General features: G+C 47.2%; 2 protein-coding genes across 5 annotated transcripts in view; both read left to right on the plus strand.

Annotated features, from left to right (window-relative positions):
• Nucleotides 1-2,267, plus strand: part of SUCO (SUN domain containing ossification factor) — a 45,479-nt gene extending 43,212 nt beyond the window's left edge. For 2 of the 4 annotated variants that reach the window (XM_026089132.1, XM_026089133.1), the window contains 2 exons: nt 107-162; nt 324-770. In XM_026089132.1, the coding sequence (XP_025944917.1) occupies nt 107-162; nt 324-770 (503 nt within the window). Of the gene's footprint in view, nt 1-106; nt 163-323 lie in introns of all 4 variants that reach the window. The other 2 variants (XM_026089130.1, XM_026089131.1) reach the window with 1 other exon arrangement.
• A 10,743-nt stretch (nt 2,268-13,010) lies between these two features.
• On the plus strand, nt 13,011-19,105 carry FASLG (Fas ligand). Its single transcript, XM_026089134.1, has 4 exons — nt 13,011-14,820; nt 15,193-15,238; nt 17,109-17,162; nt 17,607-19,105. The coding sequence occupies exons 1-4, from the start codon at nt 14,431-14,433 to the stop codon at nt 17,999-18,001; spliced, it is 885 nt and encodes a 294-aa protein (XP_025944919.1). The 5' UTR covers nt 13,011-14,430; the 3' UTR covers nt 18,002-19,105.
• The last annotated feature ends 941 nt before the right edge of the window (nt 19,106-20,046 follow it).

Consider the following 20,046-nt stretch of genomic DNA (forward strand, 5'->3'; position numbering starts at 1 on the left):
ATGGAGAAGTGGAGTACTTTGTCATGATATTGCTTATTTAAATTGCACTGTTCTAGAGCCGGAAGTGTCAGTTAGGACTGCTAAATTTATGTCACCTCTCTTACAGTGGATCCAGAGGACCTGTACATTGTCGAGCCCCTGAAGTTTTCCCCGGAGAAGAAGGTAAAGTAGTTGTGAGAGAGACAAGCTGAGCCTGAGCATGTTTCTGCCAGCAGGTGGTGCATGTTTCAGCCTTCTCACTGCTGTGCCAGTTCCTTGGTTTGGTTTTTACCTTTTGCTTGCCTTCCAGAAACTAACTMTTTTCTTTTTACTTGCGCTTTCAGAAAAAGCGTTGTAAATACAAAAGTGAAAAGATAGAGACTATCAAGCCAACAGCAGAGCCTCTGCATCCAATAGCCAATGGGGAAATTAAAGGAAGGAAGCCGTTTACGAACCAGAGGGACTTCTCTAATATTGGGGAAGTTTATCATTCTTCGTATAAGGGTCCTCCATCTGAAGGAAGCTCAGAAACTTCGTCACAGTCTGAGGAGTCCTATTTTTGTGGCATTTCAGCTTGTACGAGTCTGTGCAATGGACAGACCCAAAAGACAAAAACTGAGAAGAGGGCTATAAAACGAAGACGGTCTAAAGTTTCAGACCAAGGGAAGCTCATAAAAACTCTAATACAGACTAAGTCGGGGTCAATGCCAAGCCTGCATGACATAATCAAAGGAAACAAAGATATAACAGTGGGAGCGCTTGGTGTCACAGCTGTTTCTGGACACATCTAAAAGTAGCTGAACTTCTCAAACAGGAGAGTGTTTGTTCATTTGAGAACAGTCTGTGGTATTCTGTGGGAGGCTAGTGGGAGACGAAGAGCTCAAGTAATTGGAAAGTATTCAGAAATTTGGTTTCTGCCTTTTTAAATAGATGGGATTGTGTCAATCTTGGCTGTAAGCTGCAGCTTTACAAGGCTGATAATTTCCTATGAGAACAGCTTGGGGGGAGGGAGGGCAGGGTTCATTTTATAAAGGTTTTTTTTCACAATTCCTGGGGCAGAGATTTTTTGAAACCCAGTTTGTTGGGTGGAATAGGGATAAAAGCCTAATCCTCTTCCTTTAGCTTTGTTCCTATTTCTTGCACCTTCCCATATTTATGTGCCTTTTGTCTATTTATAATGCCACTGGAAGAGGGGAGATACAATTGTTTGTCATTTGATTTATTTTGTAATTTCTCTAGCTTTTTTTTGAAGATGCAACACTACAGTGCTGTAAAGGGACATGTGTTGGCCTTCAGCTGGACTCAATGTGGACTGGATACTGTAAAAATACTAATATATGGACCTGCCTGACTAGATTCAGGTTTTGCAAACTCAGTTGAGGAAGAAAACTCACTTGAAATTGTAATTACATTTATTTCCACTTTCAGTTACAAATCAGAACTGTAGTCTGTACTAAATGAATGACAGTTGCTCTTCAGGATTTCCTCTGTGATAGGATCTGATGCTTATGATTGTGCATTTGTTATCTGGACTGGCTGCTGTAGTTCTCTAAAAGAGGTGAATTGAGATTGTTCACTCTTTCTGTGCTAGGAGTTCAGATAAAGGCTCAGCCTAAAAATGTGAGTGTGAGTTGGTACAGCTGGGTAGTATTCCAAGCCAGCTTTGGATGTGTAGAGTTTGCAAAGCCTTGAAGTCTAACCAGTCAGGTCTGTTTAAAGTGGATATTTCCATAACGTTTGCTTTTGTATTGGCTAACAAATGTGCAGTGTTTGTATGGTTGGTATTTTCATATCTGAGTGTTTTTTATTTTGATTGTGATTGTATATTTGGATACTATAGAATGAGTGGTAAAATGCTGAATGTGTATTAGAGTGAGTGGAACAAAAGGTTATTTCTTTTGAGAGGTTTTACAGGTTCACRTTGTAAAAAATAAGTTAACTTATTGAGCACTTTTAGTGGTACCCTTTTTAACAGATCTAATGCCTTTCCTGGGTATTGTATGTAATGTGACTTATTTAAAGCCTTTATTTTTTTTGCTGCTTTCTTGTTAGTTTATGAATACCTTAAGGTGATGTACTTTTGGAGTTGATCTGCACAATTAGCCAGTCAGAGCACATGAACCAGATTTGTTGAACTTGAAATCGAAAGGGCTTCAAACCCAAATRAGGAAAAGATGTACCACCCGAGTGCAGCATACCATGTTGTGGAACAAGAGTATGTAACTACAGAGCTGTAGTGCCATTAGAAACTGTGAATTTCCAAATAAATCTGAACACTTTGTCTTTAATTTAGTGGCCTTTTTCCTTTGAAAATCAAACTTGTGGCTTAAATTCATCTCTGAGAAGAGCTAGCTTTCAAATTCTATTGCAAAATGATTGGGGATTGTTCGGTGGTTCACAAAGCTTAATTGTCACCCTAGATGTGTATGTCTATGAAAAATGCTCAAGGTTGAATGGTACTTTGCCTGAAAGTTTAGAAATCCTTGCCATGTAAAACTGCTAGAAAAGTTTTAAGCAGCTGTCTTAACTTCTTGACCTGATGGGGCCTTAGAAGTGGTAGCTTTGTGAAGATGTCTGCATGAAATTATCTGTCAGTACTCAAAACTAAGGCTTGTGGTGGATATAAGAGGCATTTTCTTCTAATAAGAAAATGTTTAGGTAAAATCACACATCTCAAACTAGTGTTTTCAGTTAGAAGTTTGCCCCTTACCAATCCCTTCTTCCTCCTAACTTATTTCTAGCAAGTGTAGCAACACTGCAGCCAGATGCCAGATTCACTGGCTGTCCAGCATCTACCTCTGCTCTCAAATGAGACCTCTCCATCACTAATCTCTCACTGGAGTGTCTCCAGGTTCTCTGGCTCATCAAAGGGAGTTTTATGATGGGGAGGAAAAATTATTTGTTAATTCTGAATGAGTAAGAGAAAGTTTAATGTGTTTTTGGCTTCCCCTCTCTTGGTACATCGCTTATAGGAAGCTTGATTTCCTTTGCTGCCCTGGCAATTTTGGGCTGTTCTCAGAATCGGCTGAAGTGGGACACAACTGAAACAGCCCATTTCCACTAAATTAGTATAAACCAATGACTGACAGATGTTAGGAATGCTTCATATGTATAGAGTGAGGCCTACTCAGTTGGGAATGCTTCATATGTATAGAGTGAGGCCTACTCAGTTGACAGCAATATGCAGGAGACAAATGTGTCTTTAAATAAGAGTTTTTATTCTTTGTTGGTTGTATGTGGCCTGTAAGCATTCAATGAAAGTGAACTTGGTCATGGAGCTGAATTGAAGTTGAATCAAAAAATGATGGTGGTCATATATTTATCAACTATACAGAGCAATGTATAGGTCTGGGGAAACAAGTGGTGCCTTTCCTGGAACCAGTTAGCTTGAAGGCTTTGTGAATCCCTAGCTTCTCTCGGACCTCAGTGTTGCATGGAAGGCCAGAAACTTTTTCTTCCTCATCCTTTTTTGTTTTGCTAGGAAGGACAACTTTTTATTTTGTCCATCTTGCATGTCTTTTGTAGACTTGGTTTTCCCACAGCACTCATGAGTTATCCTTGAAGATCTCTTGGAAATGACAGTTGAGCATGCAGAACACTTTTCTGTGCTTTCTCATCCAAGAGGAGTGTATTGCTTGTCCAAAAGCTTTTCTGTATACATCTCCACTCTTGAGGAAGTAAGCAAGGTGATATTTAGCCTTGGGTTGAAATCTGTTTTTTGTCTGACACTCTTCTGCTGATATGATGTTATATACCTTAGGTGTTGGTGAATCTGAGTAGGCTGTACATGTTTAAATTTGCAAGTTAATAATTTCAGGTATGAAAATAAATGGCTTCTAAAACAGTCACTGATTCCATGATGTATGTATTATAATTGGAAAGAACTTAGAGGAGTTGCTGCATATATGGAAAAAATATCTGCAATAAAGGTTGTCGTGTAATGAATGCATAGGGAACATACTATGGGAATGATGCATATCCATAATAGCAGGAGCAGAGCTCTGTTTGGATTATATGGCTTGAGGCCGTGTGGCTTGCAGTTCACACTGGAGCTGTGTGGAGATGTGGAAGATACTAGAAGCGATAGATAATATAGGGCCAGAAACACTTCTCACCCAGGCTCAAGTGCTATCAGGACTTTTCAGTCCTGAAGCAATCTCACTTCTGAAAGTGTCCACCAAAATCAGTGTAAAGAATAACTGTCTTGAGCTGTGTAGATTCACTTTCCTGTAAGTCGTTTACTGTTGCTAAGAAATGCTGCTCTAAGTAAGTCTATAGGAGCTTGCATGAATTCAGCTGGTGTGATGGGAGAGCAAAGCCATTGTCTGTAGTACAGCCAAATTTTCCAGTATTTTAAGAAATGACCACAAGCTTGGCTAACAGACCTGGGTCGTCATGGTGAAAAATACCAGCCGAGTCTTTTTGTGCTAGGTCAAAAGAGATAGCTATTAGCAGCAATGACTTTTGTGAACGTAGTGTATCTATCATAGGGTCACTGCTAGTGCATGTCAGTCACAGAGTGATTTTCCATATTGTTGTAAATATGCTACCTAAACACCTTAACTCTGTCTAGGTCTAAACTCTCTAGTCAGTGCATAGGTTATACCTCAACTACTGAAAAAGCCAGTGTTTGAAGGAACCTACTGAGCTGCTTATGCTAATGCAAACTTGGGTGTTTGTTCTGGCAGTAGACTGGAGACTGAACCACAGCTTCCTCGTGCTGTACTTGTTGCCTTTAATTATTTGTAACCACTTTTTTTCCCTTAAAGTCAAGTTCTTATTGCTTAGTATCACCCTTTCATGTGGGCTTTTGAGTCATTTTTCACTTCCCATTTCAGTTTTATTAATGTCATGCTGACTCTAGCTTTCAAAACTTGATTCTTTACTCCAGTAAAATCAAGTCTCTCCTGAACTGATCATAATTTTATTTGAATAGTTTTTCAGGTAGACAGTTTATAAAGTTTGACTAACTTTGTGTGGATATTTAAAAGGAGGGTGTAGTTCATCTTGTGATATTTCATAAGCAAGGTCAGGCAGTCCTTGGAGTAAAATATCAAGACATGCATGCATATGAAGCAGTAAGGACTGCATCCTTTCTCTTTTGTCTTTTGCCAGTTCTCTTCTCCAACTGTTTCTTCAAATGGCTGGTTTGCAGGCTGAGAGCTGCCTTATTTTGTAGATGCCACATAGCAGTGGAAATGTCTTTTTTCCTCAGAGTAACAATGTCTAAACCTTGGGTAGCAGGCAGAAGGTCAGAAGCACTGTGGTTTTTCTTAGCTTTGTACTGGGTAACAGCTTGTTCAAGGCCTGACTTGCTCAGCGCTTTCTAGAAGCGTGGTGGGGTGGGAAGGGTGTTGTGTTCTCTTGGGATCTCCCATGGGCGTGAGGGCCCTGGTCCAGGAGCTTTCCAAGCTTTCTGGGCTGCTGTGCTTGTCTCTGACAAGGGAGACTGCTCGCTGCTGTCAAGGTTTCAGGCCAGCAGAGTGGAAACAAGAGCCCAGCTGCTCTGGTTCCATGTCTAAGACTTCTTTTTTTTAACCCTTTAAACTGTTTATAAAACTGTTTACAAACAAAAACCCACAAACCAAAACCCACCAACTGCTTACTAGTTAGAATTGACCTTACTAGTTAGAATGACCTGGTCTTTGTTGTGGATTTCTGAGTGCTTTGAGTTAGATTGTGCTGAGTTTTTTTTGGTATAGTGCTTGTTCTCAAAAAGCCACACTGGAATAGCTGTGAGAAATTACTTTTGCATTACAGCACATCACTCTAAACTATTAATCTGTAGGTGTTGGCTTTGCTGCTACCACCTGTGGCAGCAGCCTGTATAGTATGATGTGCTCTTGATGGCCTTAGAAATCAAACTCAGCAGATATGAAAAGTGAAGTAATATCAACTCATTCATTTCTGTGCTGCTCTATAGAAGGGCTCAGTCACTTAATTAGTTGTATAATGTAACTGTTGCCTCTCTCAGTTTCAGGATATGTCTGTGTTTTCACCCACTTTTTTCAAAAGTATGGATTTTGATAGAATTCTAATCTTGAATTTGGGAGTCCCAAAGCCTCTCTATAAAGGAATTAGCTAAGCACACAAATTGCACTATTTACATAGGTAATACTCTTATGTTCTCAGTTCCAGGAAATGACTGGAGACTAAGCAGGAAAGCTGAGRGACCAATCAGAACTGACAAAAGGGCACTGAAAACTGATAGATCCTGTCAGCCTTCAGCATAAGGGCACAGAAACACAGCCGATTACTTTTGAATGTGCTGGAATTCAATTTCATGTCACACTGCCTATRGGAAATGCCCAGAAATGATGATTGAAGGTGGTAATAAGCACCTTGGGGGGCTAGACTAGAGAGGGATGAGCTTTAGTGTGAATATCAGCATTTGATATTCAAGTGGAAGTAGGGATGTAGAGTCTTATCTTTCAGGGTGTTGTCCTGTTAATCTCCTAAGGCGTAGAGGTACTGCATTAAAGGTCATGGTGATGGCAGAAATGGACTCTTGACTTAAAGATGCCAGTGGGAGGTTCCATGAAGCTGTTGCATCCACCTGAGCACTGCTACAACCTCTGCTAATAGTTGCCATACAAACTGATCAGGGGATCGCTTACAGCAAGCCTGTGACAGCCGAGAAAGGGGCTGTTTCCTGTTGCGAAAGCTGCCGCACGCAGAAGCGCTTGGAGCACTTTGATCTCTTCATGCTTGCCCAGGGTCACAAAGTATTCAGGCGACACAAATGCTTGTATCGGGGACGGACTGTCGCAAATGTAGCACTAGCTGTGTTTGGCAAAATACACTAAATATTGCATCTACCTTAAGCACCAGAGGGAAAAGCCAGTATTTTGAAAACAAGCAAACTCTACCAGCTCTGGGGTATTGCTAGGAACAGAACTAAAATAGGAAGTGTCTTTGGGTGGCTTTTGCTTTTGCCATCTTGCAGCGCAAGGGAAGACAAGATGGAACAGCTTGACATGCTTCACTTAATTTGGTACAAACATGTTCCACTTCATTTGGAACAATTAAAGTGTTGAGCTCTGACCACAAAGTGGTGTGGGCAGGCCATCAGGCAGCGTGTCTCATCTGGAAACCCTGAGTGTCAAGCAGTATCAGGTACTGGTGAAGAAATTACTGGGGCTTGTAACCAGCTTGAGAAAAATCAATGTTCCCAGAGCTGGTCTAGATAAAATGCGTTAGCCATGACTTAGCTTAGCAAAGGATAGCGAAGATCCTGAATTCTTCTTATGTATCCCTTCATTTAATTAAAAAGCTACCAAAGACTTTTTCTGGTGAATGCCTTGCTCACAGCTACATGATTGAGAGTTTTGAAACTTTTTTTAATGCTGTCTCACCTGTTGGACACACGGCCTGGGAACTGCAACTGGCCTTGCCCACGCTGCTTTTGATTAGAATCGCTAAGTCACTCATTAGAAGTATAGCTTTTGATAGTGAAAGGGGAAGTTAACTCTGCACTTCACCTTGTGGACCTAGTAAACTAGGAGACATTTCTTTTGCATTGAGGCTTTTTTCCTTTGTTACCTGTGGTGACTGGAGCAGACATCAAGCTCYGGAGCCCTTTAGGAATTCTCAGCAAACAAGAATGCTTGTTCTTGTTTGAAGAACAAGAAACTGTGATCTTTCAAAAAACTAAGCAAGCAGCAAATCGGCATCTCCCCTTAATCATAACTTGGCACGGTTACTTTTGGAACTTCAAGGTCATGTACATTGCCCATGAAAACACCTGCTGCTCAAAGTTAAGTCTCAGGAACAGCAGCTGAAGGCCCCTCAGTGTTTTGGGCAGTCAGCTGCTCCAGGGTACTGGTGTCAGGGCACTATAYGCTTGTATAGSGATTCGAGCATTTGGGGGCTCGCTGTACCCAGCACTAATGCTGGAGGGCCTGAACATGCTCAGCGAGGCGGAGCCGAGGTGTGATCCCRGTGAAACTTTTTTTTTAATGGGCTGGGCATGGCAGCTGCCAGTATGGAGTGTGGAATTGTCAAATACTGGCTAGAAGTCAACTTACCCCGTAGGCCAGCAGCACCAGCTGGCATTTTCTTGGGCTAAGGCTGGCTTTGTGCTAGCAGCCTGCAGCGGAGTGTAGATTCCTACCACAGAGCTTGTGAATGCAGTTCTCAGCTGTCAAAGGAGAGGACAGCAAATCAACATCTGCAGCTTCACTGTGGTCTTTCTCACAACCTTTGAGCAGCCCCAGCAGCTTGTTCCATTTTCTTCCATGACTAAGCTGTTCTGTGTTATTAAATGACCTGCTTTTCTCCTTTCTCATATATTCAAGCAATGGGTAAAAGAGTACTGTTTACAAAAACTGATTGCCTCATTCCTTCATCACCCTTCTACCTCTTTCCATGCTTCTCTTACAAATGCAATCAAAATAAAATCTTCCACTGCTCTCTTCTTCTCAGMTGGCTTGGTTCCTTCCCCTCCTCGCTTCTCTCCTGCCTCGCTTTCCCCACGAAAGGGCCCTGCAGGGCCCTGCACCTCTTCTGCCAAACCCAGGGCTGCTGCTTGCTTGGTGGGAGCACGGCATAGTTTACACATCCTAAGTAAAGGCGAGTACAAAGTGTCTTGCTCCCTGGCGGGGGGCATGCTAAGCACTATGATGCCAGACCAGGGCCTTCAGAAATGGCTTTTGAAGTCCGCTCTGCAGTGTGAATACAGGAGCGTCTTCCTYGTGAGCTGCTCATGCAAAGGCGTGTCTCTCTGTGTGCCTCAAATGTTTCAAGGAGTGGTAGTTGAGGAAATGAAAAGCATCACCCTTGCATGKGCAAACTGAAGTGTTAAGAAAACATGTAATAAAGAAACAACACTAGGACATCAGCATTCACCGCAATGTTGCGTAGGGCTGTGGGGCGCTGCATGTTGTGAGCCACAAACAGCATCGGCCCTCCGAGCTTTGAGCTTCTGTCAATGCTTTCCCCAAGGAGTCCCCCAGAGCAGGAGCTGGGCAGACAGAAGAGCAGAGAGCMCGATGAGTGCCTTTCTGTCCAGCCTCTATGGGGGAGCTGGGTAGCCCTGTAGGGCTGTTGCAGGGCCCTTGAGACTGACACAACTTACTTATGTTCCACCTGTGTTGTAAAATCCCATAGATGTTTATCCCAGGAGTTCTGCCAGCACAGGACTGGTGGGCCTTTTTGTCAGGGTTCCTGCACTGTGGGGTGCAGCGAGCTTCTGGCAATGCTGGGTGATTTCTGGTGTAACCCAAAGCCTTCCAGCCTCCTTGAAGGCTCCAATCAATGGAGCTATGGTTGGAGGCAGTTTTTCCCCAAGTGTCTCTTTAAGTGTTCAGGCAAAAATCTTTGTCTTTTATGCTTTTAGCATAAACTTCAGCTGTAGCTTCCCGTTAGTACAGTAGCTTTCTGGGAAGGCTTTATTTGTGAGATTGAAGAGCCCTCTGCTGTTGGAAATCTTGTCCCTTTTTACATATTTTCATGCATTGTCCATCTGCCTTACACTTCTCTCCAATGAACCAGGGTGAGTGCCTTTGCTCTGAGGCAGTTTTTGCAGCTTCTTCCCAAGCCCCCCGAAGTTGAACGTGATCTTGCAATGTGGATTCTGGGACTGTCTGTGTCTTCCTGTTTGTCAGGCTTGTGCTATGTGAACTTATAGCACAGGGATCCCGCACCCTTTCTCCATGGGAAGCTAACATGCAGCTGGGCAGCCTCTGTATCAATTTCAGAACTATTTTTCCTAGGTTGTTATTTTCTCCTAAAGGGTTTGACTGCAATGTTTCTTTCTAGACTTGTTTTGGTTTTATTTTTTTGACCAAATTCTCTCTCCTCACAATTATTAGCTATTTTCATCTGCAATTATTGTGTAACATTTTGTTTTCTTTCATTTTTTCCCAATCAGTGCTAAAGATGTTCAAATGGTGTTGTGTCAAGGATAATCCTCAGGAGAAACTCAGAAGCTTTGTCCTGTATGGTGCTCTCAGTTACCCTTTCCAATGTATCCATTAGTGAGTCTTAATGGCTTGCATCTGTTTTGCACACTTTAGCTGATACTTGCTGTTTGCAAAAACAGTACTGTTTACAAAAACTGATTGCCTCTCCTGGCTCTGCTAGCATGTTTTAGCCTGGGACAACAAAAGGTTGATCAGGCTGTAATTTCTTGGGTTAACGTTGTGAAATGAACACAGCATTGGTTTTTAATTGTCTTTTTTGAATGAGAATGCTTCTTAGCTAATTCTTCAGTTGTTCTTGGGTGTAATTTATGCAGCCCTGTAGACTTTCAATAGTTGTTTTTTAGCATTTCTGCTAGTCACTATTGTAATAGAATATTTGTTGACACATGTTTTTCTTTGTCCAGAACCTGATGAGAGTCTCCCTCCTACATGATGGGTCATGCTAAGCTTTTTAAATTATTATTAATTTTTTGGGCAAGTATTAGATCTAGATTATTGTTCAAGTTCTGTTTTCCTTGATACATATCAGGAATTTCCATCCTGTTGTCCTTAAACCTGCTGGATACAGACTTTTAGCTATATTTCTTAGTCCTGGCTAGTTCTCATTGCTGTCAGAATCCAGGTTTTGCTAATATTGAGTATCACAAATAAGAGCTCCCATTTTTCCTCTGGGGGGGGGTGTCTTCTGAGCAAATCCTCCTTTTGTGTCCGTGTAGCTGTGGCTTGTCTCCTGTTGTTTGTTTGTGGGCAAAAGGGATCCTCTGATAAAGAGCATATAAAGTGTTTCCATTTGAAAATACTCCCTCCTGTTCAAATGGGCAATATGGCTGCAGAAAACACAGTGGGCCTCCTGCAAACTGTGCAAAGAGAGGGACAGGGAGGCAGAAAGCCATAGCTGACTCCCATCATGTCCCTTTGTATCTGTCCTTTTTTCCTGCTCTTAGCCCTCTAGTGAAAGAGACTCACGTGACTCAGGTGTCTATCTTCAGCAAATTGTCCTGCTATTATTTCAAAAGCCCTGGTTATTAATACGATGTGGCACATGAGCAACAGGAAGCCAGCAGAGCGCAGAGTCTGCAGGCATCATGATATGTTGCATAGAAGCAGCCCTGCTTACTGCTGTTTTCCAGGGTGTATCATCTTGGTGGTCTCTGAAGGTGGTCGTAAAGGAAACAGAGCGCGACAACAAGATCAGCATGGCARGGTGTGCTGGGAAGGGAGAGGTCTCCAAAAACACACTGTGCACCAAAAATGATCCTTTGATGGTAAAATAAGCCCAAGCTTTGGTTTGCCACAACATGTGGTATTAGCAGGCTCTTGATCTGAACATCCGAATGAGAAGATGCAGCATGGCTGAAATGGTTTTCATTGACTTTGTTGCCTCTGCCCTGCCATTCACTCATAGAAAAATGTCTCAGTGAAAAAAGGAAGCAGTGGGTGACAAATAAGTACGTTTGTGACATTTAAGAGAGGTTGCTAATGTGCCCACAATCCCACCAAGATGAGCTGTCTGCACTGAACACAGACAGCATCAGAAAAATCCTGAGAGTGGATCCTCTCTGGGCCAAGCTGCATGCTTGGTGGCTTTTGGCCATCCCTCCAGCTCTGTATAATTGCGTGGGGCCATCCAGCCCAATCCTTCAGAGCGGTAGGACAGGTGTGTAACTGAGAGCTGTTGATGAGATATGTGCCATATAGCAAGGGTGAAATCCATTTGACTGGTCAGCCAAAGTGATGTACCTATTCAGAGCTGATTGTCCCAGGGCCTATGTATAGGGTCTAGAGCCGGGAAGAGCTCTGTAGGGTTCTGGTCCTCAGCTCCTGCCTCTTGCACCAAGTTCCTGTATAAACACTTTGTTGGTCACTGTCACAGCTCTGGCTCCTAGTCATGATTGTAAAATTGAAAACTAAGTTTGTGGATGGCTATACAAAGACCAGGCAGCTCTGGCATGGCTTACTTTGGGTTTCTGAGGGTCAGTCAGTCCCTGAACCAGCACCCCAAAAGTACAGGGGAGTTCCCTTGCTCTGTTCTGTGTTCTTCAGACAGTCTCCTTCCCTCCTTGGTAACTGGATGTTGCCTGTGTTGCCAGAGAAGCTTCATTCCAACAGCCAAGCTCTTCTCCTCCATCCCCAGATACCTGGCTGGAGAAGAGGCAAGGGTAACCGCATTTGAAGAGAGGGTTTGGGGCCCAAGGAAGTCCCAGGCTTTGGTCCCTGCTCCCCAGTCCATCACTATATTTTACAGCAGCTGAAGGGGCCATGGAGGGCTGTAGAAGAAATGGGGACTCCCTGCTCCCCTCAGTGTCCATGTCACAAAGAGCCACAGGTGTGCTGTACTCACTGGTCTGAGAGTGAGGCAGCACAGGTGCTGACCGCTGGGAAAGGGTGCTGAGCAAGGAGCCTGAGCGGGCGATGTGTCCCCCACCCATGGCTCAGGTGCCTGAGCCTAAGGGAGCAATAGGGTTGGGGTGCTGCATAGGCAGTGTGGGGAGTGCATTGATGGGAGACACTTGCCCAAGCAGCCTGCAGTCTCTCCCGGCTCCTGGCTGGAGGCGTCTCTCTCCGTCTCTCTCCGTCTCTCTCCGTCTCTCTCCGTCTCTCTCCGTCTCTCTCCGTCTCTCTCCGTCTCTTCATCCCCAGCACTGGCTAACAGGCTGGGCCAAACTCCATGTGGAGTGCAGGAGGTGAGGTGCTGAGCCCAGCCCTTTGTGTGACCCTCTTTTGTAACGATCCCACTAGCAGGTGACTTCACCCGACTGGGGGGCACCATTTCAGGATGCAGAGAGGAGAACCAAGTGTTGAGGGGAGGTGCGACTAGGCTTGAACTGCTGGAGCTGGATTCGTGTTGCTTTTATGTCTTTTATGACAGAAACCTAGAGGTACAAGGAAGACCCACACAAGTTTCTGAAATCTCTCACACTACAGATCACTGCTTCAGCAACCAGCTGTGGTGAACAGCTTCAAAACACAGTGGGGTGGCTGGTGGTGCAGGCAAGGCTTTGAGGACACATCTCAGTGTTATCAGTGCGGTTGGAGGCAGAGCCAAGCCCTTGCTYAGGAGAAGCCTGTATGCATCTGCTGGTAAAGCGTGCTGTCCTTAGATTCCAGGTTTTGATGTTCAAGACACAAACCAGTGCATTGGGGCTGCTTTACCTGGCCTTGCAGGAGACAAAACTCCAGTTTGCTTTTGTATTAGGCACTTGCTCTTTTTTGAACATTGTCCCTATGCAAACACACACACTTCAGTGCAAGTCTGTGAAATGGAAGAGCAGACTGCTGCGGACAGTGTTTTGTGTGCGCCTGTAAATTGGTGGGACAATCTCATTGCCATCACTTAGAAATCTGTGGCCACTGGAGCCTTACACTGAAGGATGGAAATGTTCCTGTCCCCCCTCATTATTTTGTAACAAGCCTTCATCTGAGTGCTAGTCCTTGAAGCATGGCTGAAACTCTGGATCTTTTCTAGGAAGGCAGAGAAATTCTCCTGAGAGATGAGTAGTGCAGTGTCTATTCTAGGCTTTAATCACAAGATACACAGACTGGTTAGGTACTGCTGCAGTACTCAGCATTGTCCTAAAAAGAAGGAAAAAAAAATCCATCTCCAATGCTTGTTCAGTTCAGAACAGGACTGTGCATTTAGTGATACTGTTTGCAGAGGTAAACGCGGTAGCAGAAGCTGACAGAAGCAGCCTGGTTTTGCCCCAAGGTGCTGTGCATTTCCTGCGTTACAGCACGCTACTTGTTCAGCCTGGCCACTGCCCTGCAGTGATTTGGTGTGGGTGAAGGCAGCCCACTAAACTGGCTGTGCTTGGGCTGTTAATCCTGGGGCAGCTCTGCTGAGGCTGCAGCACTGACATTGCCTTACTCTTCTCAGTTATGTTGTTTATTATACTACATGGGACAGCGTCTGTGACCAGACTTCTGCTGTGTCAGGGTTTATACAAAACTGTACACACAATTCCTGCCCTAGAGAGCAGACAAAGGAAAGGGGGGATGTGCAGCAGACTGCCAAAAGTAATTTGTCCTGTGCAAAATAAACTAATTGCCCAGTGCCCACAGCCACACTTGGGATATGATCTTCATCCTTCTTCCAAGAAGAGTCCTCAGCTCTGCATCTTCCCTCTTGTGCAGGCTGCCAAAAGCAGGACAGGTTTTGTTGTTCCCCTCTACTCTTGGTCCAGGGCACCACAGTGGAAAAGCAGCTGGCTCTGCCCGAGTGGGCTGCTGGAAAGGGTGGTTAGCTGGTGTGTGTGTGCTGGGCTGATTACTCAGCCCCTGGTTGGTAGCGCAGCACTCTCATGCCCTGCAAGTGCTTTGCTGCTCAGTGCACCTGCTCCCGAGCCTAGCTGTTGGGCACAGCTTTGTGCGAGAGCAGCCTGCCGCTGATTGTGTGCTGCCTCAGGGTGGGAGGAGCAGGCYGGCAACCCCGAACTTGCAGCCGAGGGCGGAAGCTCTTTGGGGTTTGTTGCTGCTGCTCGAGGCTTTCATAGAGGCGCAGCATCTGAGCTGGGTGTTCGCTGCTGGAGTGATGCAGGCRTATAAAGGCAGAGCTGGGTCTTCCCCCAGGACTCAGTCTGGGCCAGCCCCAGCACCTTTTGGCTGCCACATGGAAGATCACACAAAGCATGTCCAGCCCATTCCGCTCCCAGCCATGCAGCAGAACTTGAACTACGTGTACCCTCAGATCTTTTGGGTGGATGGCTGTACCAACCCCAGCACTTCCTGTCCCCCGGCATCCCCCATTGCCCCCATCCCACCACCAGTACCTGATCGGAGGAGAAAGCCAAGGAGCAAGAGGGAAGGGAAGAGCATCGGCTTCCTGGTGGTCTCCTTGCTGATCCTGCTGTGTCTCACTGGAGTTGGACTGAGCATGTTTCAGATTTTTCGCCTAGAGAAGGAACTGGCTGAACTCAGAGAGGTAAAGTCCATCTGGCTTGTCACAGAGGCTCTGGGGGAAAAAAAAAGAAAGAAACCTAAAACCAGGTCTGAGATGCTTAGGTGGTGCAGAACTCCCCATGGGGCAGACATTTGAATGTCTGCCCTCCTAGTGTGAGTGGGGTTGTTTTACACTGTGGAGGACTGCTCTGGTGGGGACTATGATATGTCTGGATGTCTCTAAGTTTCTAAGTGCTACAGGGTCTCTGTCCCTGTACATGCAGTTTCTTACCGCTCTGCAGTTCTCCTTGAGTGTCCAGAACTAGCAACTGTCAAAGATAGTCCTTGGCTGTTCCAGGTGATGCCCTTAGGCTCTTCCCATGCTAAGGGACCTTGTCCTCTTTTCTTTTGACAGTCTGCCAGCACTGAACACATCCCTCCAGCTCTGGAGAAGCTCATAGGTGAGTTGATGTAGGTAGAGAAGCTCCCTCCTGGTAGCTTGTCTGAATGCTCCCATCTCACTTTTCCTTCCTCATGTCAGCTGGGCAAAGACAGGGTTGCAGCTCTGATGCTCTGAAAGCACTGATTTCACTCCTTTGGTTGGAATGAGAAATGTATCTCCAGGGTGTGGGGAGGGGTCCCATACCCTGCCTGCTTGGAGAAGAGCTGTCTCAGTATCACCCACGGGTATGGGGACAATCTGCTCCTGGCTTGGACCTCCTAGTCCCCAATGGGGCGATGGTATTAGAGGGGCTCTAGAGTAAGTGAGTTTCTAGATGCCCTAACATACAGCAACAATATGAATGYGGGGAGGAGAACAGAGATCCCAGACAGGCATCACTCATGTTACTTCTTTGTTTCCTTAATATTCAAGATTTTGCAAGGACACAGAGGGTTTCATTTTCTTTGGGGGTGGGGGATTCACTTCCTCCCTTGAGAGGGCAACTTATTTTTCCCTAAATTCTTTTGGTACAAAGTCTCACTGCAGTCAAAACTAATTGAGAAAAGCCTGGTGATATTTTCTTTTCTTTTAGAAAATGTCATTACAGTGAAATTGAAACTTTCCACAAGAACCTTCCAATTTTTCTGAAATTTCATTTAGAAAAAAAGCAAAGAGTTTCAGTTAGAATGGAACRATATTAAAATTATACTTGGAACTTTCAGACTTTTTTTTTATGTAACACGTTAATGTTAACAGTGATGATATCCCTTTTCAAAGGAGGTTAAAGGAGAAAGAAACGTTCAGTTTTTTTGACAAATCTGAAAAGATATTTTTTTCTTGAGGATTTTGTTTAGTAGGAAAGTTCATTTCTTTTCAAGTCTGTTCTGATACAGAATGAAAGCAAAGATGGAAATAGCAAAACTCCCTGGAAAGGATAGTTCTGGTTCCAAACAGCTCCCATTTCAATTAACTTTGTAATCTGTTGCTTAGAGGAAGGAGAGCTGTCATTTTAACCAGATGCTCAGTGCTCTGATCAGAGGCTCCTTTAGCAGCACCTGAACACAAGTCATAAAACTAACCCCAAAATTCTTGAGGGTAATAAATAAATAAAGCCAGGGAAATAGTGTAACGGAGAAGGCAGAGAGGAAAGGGGAATTTAGGTGGTGTGAGAAAAGAAGAGGCTGGTGCTTGGAAGTGGATGCTGAATGGAAGGCAAGGATGGGGTGGGATGGGGTCCAAGCACCCACCTGTTTTCACTGTAACTGGCCTGTCTCTGCAAGGGGACGCAAGCCCTCTGTGTGTGCATGGGGGGGGGGGGGCAGCATTTTTCTACCTGTGTTCTGGCTCTCGCAGGGTCTGCCTGGGCAGCAGGATGGTTTGCAGGATGTCTTAAGTGTCTTTTCTGATCTAGCTGTAAGACTGAGGTTTGGTACTAAGCAGCTAGCTGTCTGCTGTCACAGGGACAGGTGCTCTTGGCAGTGCTGGACTGGAAGGGGGCAGTAAAGCAGGGTCTTCTTTGGCAGGACATGAGCAGTCACCTTGGCATGGGCTAGAGATGCCAGGTAATGGGGCAGTACTGTCCTCTCCTACGCCCTGAGGGAGAGGCCTCTGCTTGAGCTTACTGACTGAGCCATTTTAAGATGAAAGTTCTCCTTGCTCTTTTGTTCTTCCCCTTGCTTTGATTAATCTGGATCCTTTGCCGCAATGCTTCCTTGCCGTGAAGCATTTGCTTGAGCACCTATCTGCCTTGCTGCACCAAGCTGTGTTGCCTGTGTGCCCTGTGCTGCTCTGAACCTGTCCCATTTCAGTGTTACAGACAGCTCCCTTCTGGTCTCTGGGCTGGCTTCTCCATGGAGCGTGTGGCTAAAGTCTTCTCCGTTTTCATGCAGGGCAGAAGAGCGAGTCAGTGAAAAAGGAAGAGAGGAAAGCAGCACATTTAACAGGTATGTGCTGAGGGGCCAGCGAGAAGGGAGAGCGGGGGACAGGGCAGGTGTGGCTGGGGCAAAAGGGCAGCCTGGTTATAGCCGTGAGGAGTCTGCCTCATATAGGCCTTCTCAATTCCCTTTGGTAACGTGCATGCTCTGAGAGTTCAAAGTTACTCCCACAGCTAAAATCTTCTCCTTCATTTAGGCTTTTYAGTGAGGGCTCTGGTTTTTGGTTTGGTTTTTGTTTTGCCTTCGGGGTCTGCGGGACCAAAAGCTTTCAGAAGTGGCTGGTGTTGAACAAGCGGAAGGCGAGAGCTCCTACCTCTGCGAGGCCTGGAGCAGATGTCCCATGCTGAACTGAGCATGTGGAGAACAGGGGACTAGTCTTGATACTGGGTGTGACTGGAGAAAACCGGAGAATGCCTGTGCTTCTCACACTGCCCCTCCGGTTTCGGCTTCCAGGGAACCCCAAGCAGCAGGACCTCCCTTTGGAGTGGGAACCGATCTCTGGGCATGCCTTCACTGCCGGCATTCAGTACCGCAATCAGGGCCTGGTGATCAATGAAACCGGCCTCTACTTCGTGTACTCCAACGTGCTCTTCCGGGGAAGCACCTGCAACAGCCAGGTGTTAACCCATGTTGTCTACAAGAGAAACCCAGTCTCCCCGGGCAGCCAGGTGTTGATGGAGGACAAAAAGATCAACTACTGTGCAAATCAGAAGATGTGGGCCCGGAAAAGCTACCTGGGGGCTTTGTTCAAGCTCAGGGAAAAGGACAGCCTGCACGTCAACGTTTCCAAAATCKCTCTGGTTAATTTTGAGGAATCCAAGACGTTTTTTGGCTTATTTAAACTTTAAACAACGCTCTCGGAGTGCGGCCGGCAGCCCTGCGCACACTAGGACATGCAAGGGTGGGCTGAGCGGCAGCCGACCTGCCCRGGTGGGCAAGCTGGAGTCTCGCACCAGGAAGCCCACCAGGAAACCATGTTTTGGCCTTTGGAGCAAGAGGGCTTGAGAGTACGAGTAAGGCTCTCCAGGGTTTGACACCCAGCCCCTGGGAAGCACCGGGGTTGTCCTGGGGTAACCTGAATAAACAGCTCCTTTCCCCCCCTCTGAAAAACCCAGGGTGCACCGAAGACCTCCTTGACACTCACTACTTGCTGCAGAAGAGATTTTGCTACCTGAGAAGATGACGGCGCCCGTGTGGCGCCATGCGGGAGACTCTGGGCCAGCAGGCGTGTGCGGGGGCCGGCCGGAGGCAGAGAAGGGCCCCTGGGGCGAGCGTGGGGGGGCTGCGCCGGCTCGGTGCCGCCTCGGGCTCGGTGCCGCCTTGGGCTCGGCGCCCGGAGCGATGGCTGCCCCGGCTGTGCTGCCTGGGCATGCTGCGCCGCGCTCTGCCGTCCCGCAGGCACCCCTGCGAATAGCTGGCTGGTGAAGCCTGGCAGGTTCGTTTCATGTTAAGTTATCAACCATTCTCATCCCAGAAAAATGTGCTCCCTCCCCCCCCTTATTTAACTCACCCCGGTGGCCTCGTGCCAAGGAAGGTTCTGGAAGCAGCAAGCGCCCGAGGGGACCTGGGTGCTGCAGCCCCGGGGCCAAGTCAAGCTCTGGCGAGTCACTGGGCCCGTGGGCTCCCCTCGGCACTGTGGTGGCGGCCCAGGGGCTGGCGGGGAGGCCATGCGCCCCCGCCTTGGCCATGCTCGCTCGGCTTCCCTCCGCCGACATGGCAGTGGAGGGCGGTGGGACAGCCCGTGGCTCCGCTGCCCCCCCTGTTTCAGCACGCCGGGGCTCCTGTGGAAACCCTGCCCTGCTGCCCCTTTCCCAGGGGATCTGCGGTGCCCCGGCACGGCACAGCACGGCATGGAGGGGCGGCCCTGGCAAGCGGCGTGGGCGCATGCTGGCCGCCATCCGAGCGAGGCCTCGAGTGGCCCCCTTGTAACGAGCCGCTCTTTCCTGAGCAAAAAACGGATGGTAAATAAAAGTATATTTTTCTAGGAAGTGGCACTGTTCTCTCCTCATTCGGGGGAGCTGGCTCCCGCGATGGCTGCAGCCCCAAAGCCGCCGCCTCCGTGGTGTTAAAGCTGAGGGGCCAGGTCCGACCCCTCCGTGGGTTGGGGGCTGCCACCCAGCTCCGGGGAGCCAGGCCCAGCCCAGCCTCTGCGGACAGGGGGATCCCACTGGGGGGGGGGCCTCCGGCACTGAAACATGGGGGATTTGGGGCCKGGGGAGGCACGAGGAGGCTGGGGGGCGCAGTCTGTGGCAAGGGCAGCGTGGGCTTGCAAGCGGGGCCCAGCAGGCGTTTGGCGATGGCCAGGGCAGAGARGCAAAGGCAGCCCGGGAGTCCCCCACGCACACCGCAACGCTGCTCTTTCGGGGTGTGAAGGGGACATGTTTGGCAGCTCGCACCGGGCAGCCCCAGCACTGTTTGGCTCTCGGGAGGGAGACTTGTCTCGAAACACGAGCTTGGGTGGAGAGACACGTGGGTGTGGACAGGCAGCTTTGGAGAGACACCCCCCCCTTCCCTTCCCCATCCTTGCTCTGGGTCTGGTTTTCAAGCCCTAGTTTGGATATGAGCAGGGCAGAGGCGCAGAGCAGTTGAGGACGTGCTTTGGGAGCAGGGCTCTTCTTGCTTGGCATAAGCGCAGCTGTCTCCAAAGATGCCGTGCCACCTGACATGCTTGCTGCCCCTTCGCCGGCGCTTCCCACGCGACAGTCTGAGGGGCAAGGAGAGGAAGTGGCATTCGCTGTCAAATAAGGTTTGCTCGCTCCGGCAGCTTGCCCACGAAGTGCTTCCCTTGCATTGCTTCACTCGGGGGCCGCCTGCCRTGCTGCTGCAGGGCAGTACGCGAAGGCTGTGTGTGGCCGTGACGCGTTGTTTTGCTGTGGTCCTGGCTTCTAGCAGC

The sequence above is a fragment of the Apteryx rowi genome, unplaced genomic scaffold (genome assembly GCF_003343035.1).
Source record: "Apteryx rowi isolate R43461 unplaced genomic scaffold, aptRow1 scaffold_80, whole genome shotgun sequence".
NCBI classification, from domain to species: domain Eukaryota; kingdom Metazoa; phylum Chordata; class Aves; order Apterygiformes; family Apterygidae; genus Apteryx; species Apteryx rowi.